At 62.2% G+C, this 1017-nt stretch overlaps 1 protein-coding gene across 1 annotated transcript in view; it reads left to right on the forward strand.

The window, feature by feature from the left end:
• The window catches only part of CHLRE_01g041855v5 (uncharacterized protein), a 2932-nt gene extending 2297 nt beyond the window's left edge, over positions 1-635 (forward strand). Inside the window, exon 5 of the mRNA XM_043058824.1 lies at positions 507-635. Within this exon, the coding sequence (XP_042928738.1) occupies positions 507-569 (63 nt within the window). The 3' untranslated portion in view covers positions 570-635. The remainder of the gene's footprint in view (positions 1-506) is intronic.
• Positions 636-1017: the final 382 nt, after the last annotated feature.

Here is a 1017-nt window from a genome sequence, read left to right on the forward strand (position 1 = left end):
CCGACTGTGCACGCGGCGGAGGGGCCGGGCGGGCTCCGGTGGCCCCGAGGTTGCGCGGCGAGGGTCGCCGGCGACGGCACGGCGTGGCACATCTGCGCCATGCGGCTGCTTGCCTGTGCGAGTATTTCATATTACATATCTATTATGTATGTATGTTGCGTGTGGGTCAAGTGGCCTCGGGGCTGCTGCAACGAATTGTTTTCGCCTTTCCAGCGCGAGCGACCCTTGCGCGAGCCACGCAAGGTCAGGCCAAAAGTCGCCACTTTCCTGGCGTCGGTTCCTCCATATCCCTATCAGCATATACATTCATGTAAAAGACCGCAAACAAGATACCTTGAAGTGGGGGTAGGCCGACTCATTCCGAGATGCGGACCCGCCAACCATGCCGACATGCCCACACGCGAACCAGCGATGTGCGCCCTGCCCAGCCAGTATGCTGTGGGCATGCGTCTATGGTCACAAGCCTAGTCGAAGCAGGTTGGGGCATTTGTGGGGCCGCCACACAGGCGCTGGGCCCGTCTATGGGCACTGCGCCGGGAGGGGGTGCCGGGCGCCCGGCCACCGCGTGATCAGGGCACTGCTAGTAATGTCGGGATGAGTGCCGTGTTTGCATGCCACCTAGTGTAGCTTGACATAGCGGGGCGGGCCAGGCGCGCCGCACAGCTTCCGGGGCACTGGTGCTACACATGCTGCCCCGCAGCAGGCATGAGCACGCCCACACGCCCACAAAGGCATGCACTCCTGCGCGCCCACAACCAAATGGCCTGGACCCTCTGGTGCATAGCAACTGACATGTCACATATGCTTCCCGCCGTATTATGACGCTGGCAGACGGCCTGTGCCCGGTCGCACGCCGGGGCCGTGACTGGTATACCGAGGGGCGGCGGCGGTGATGCAGGGTGAGAGGCAGGTGCACAGAGGCACGTGTGTACATCACACGGGCTCAATGTCGCCCCTTTTACTGTCCTCTGCACCTGATGTATATCACAGCCTTGTCACATAGGCTTACGGCCCCTG

The sequence above is a fragment of the Chlamydomonas reinhardtii genome, chromosome 1, assembly GCF_000002595.2.
Source record: "Chlamydomonas reinhardtii strain CC-503 cw92 mt+ chromosome 1, whole genome shotgun sequence".
In the NCBI taxonomy this organism is placed as follows: domain Eukaryota; kingdom Viridiplantae; phylum Chlorophyta; class Chlorophyceae; order Chlamydomonadales; family Chlamydomonadaceae; genus Chlamydomonas; species Chlamydomonas reinhardtii.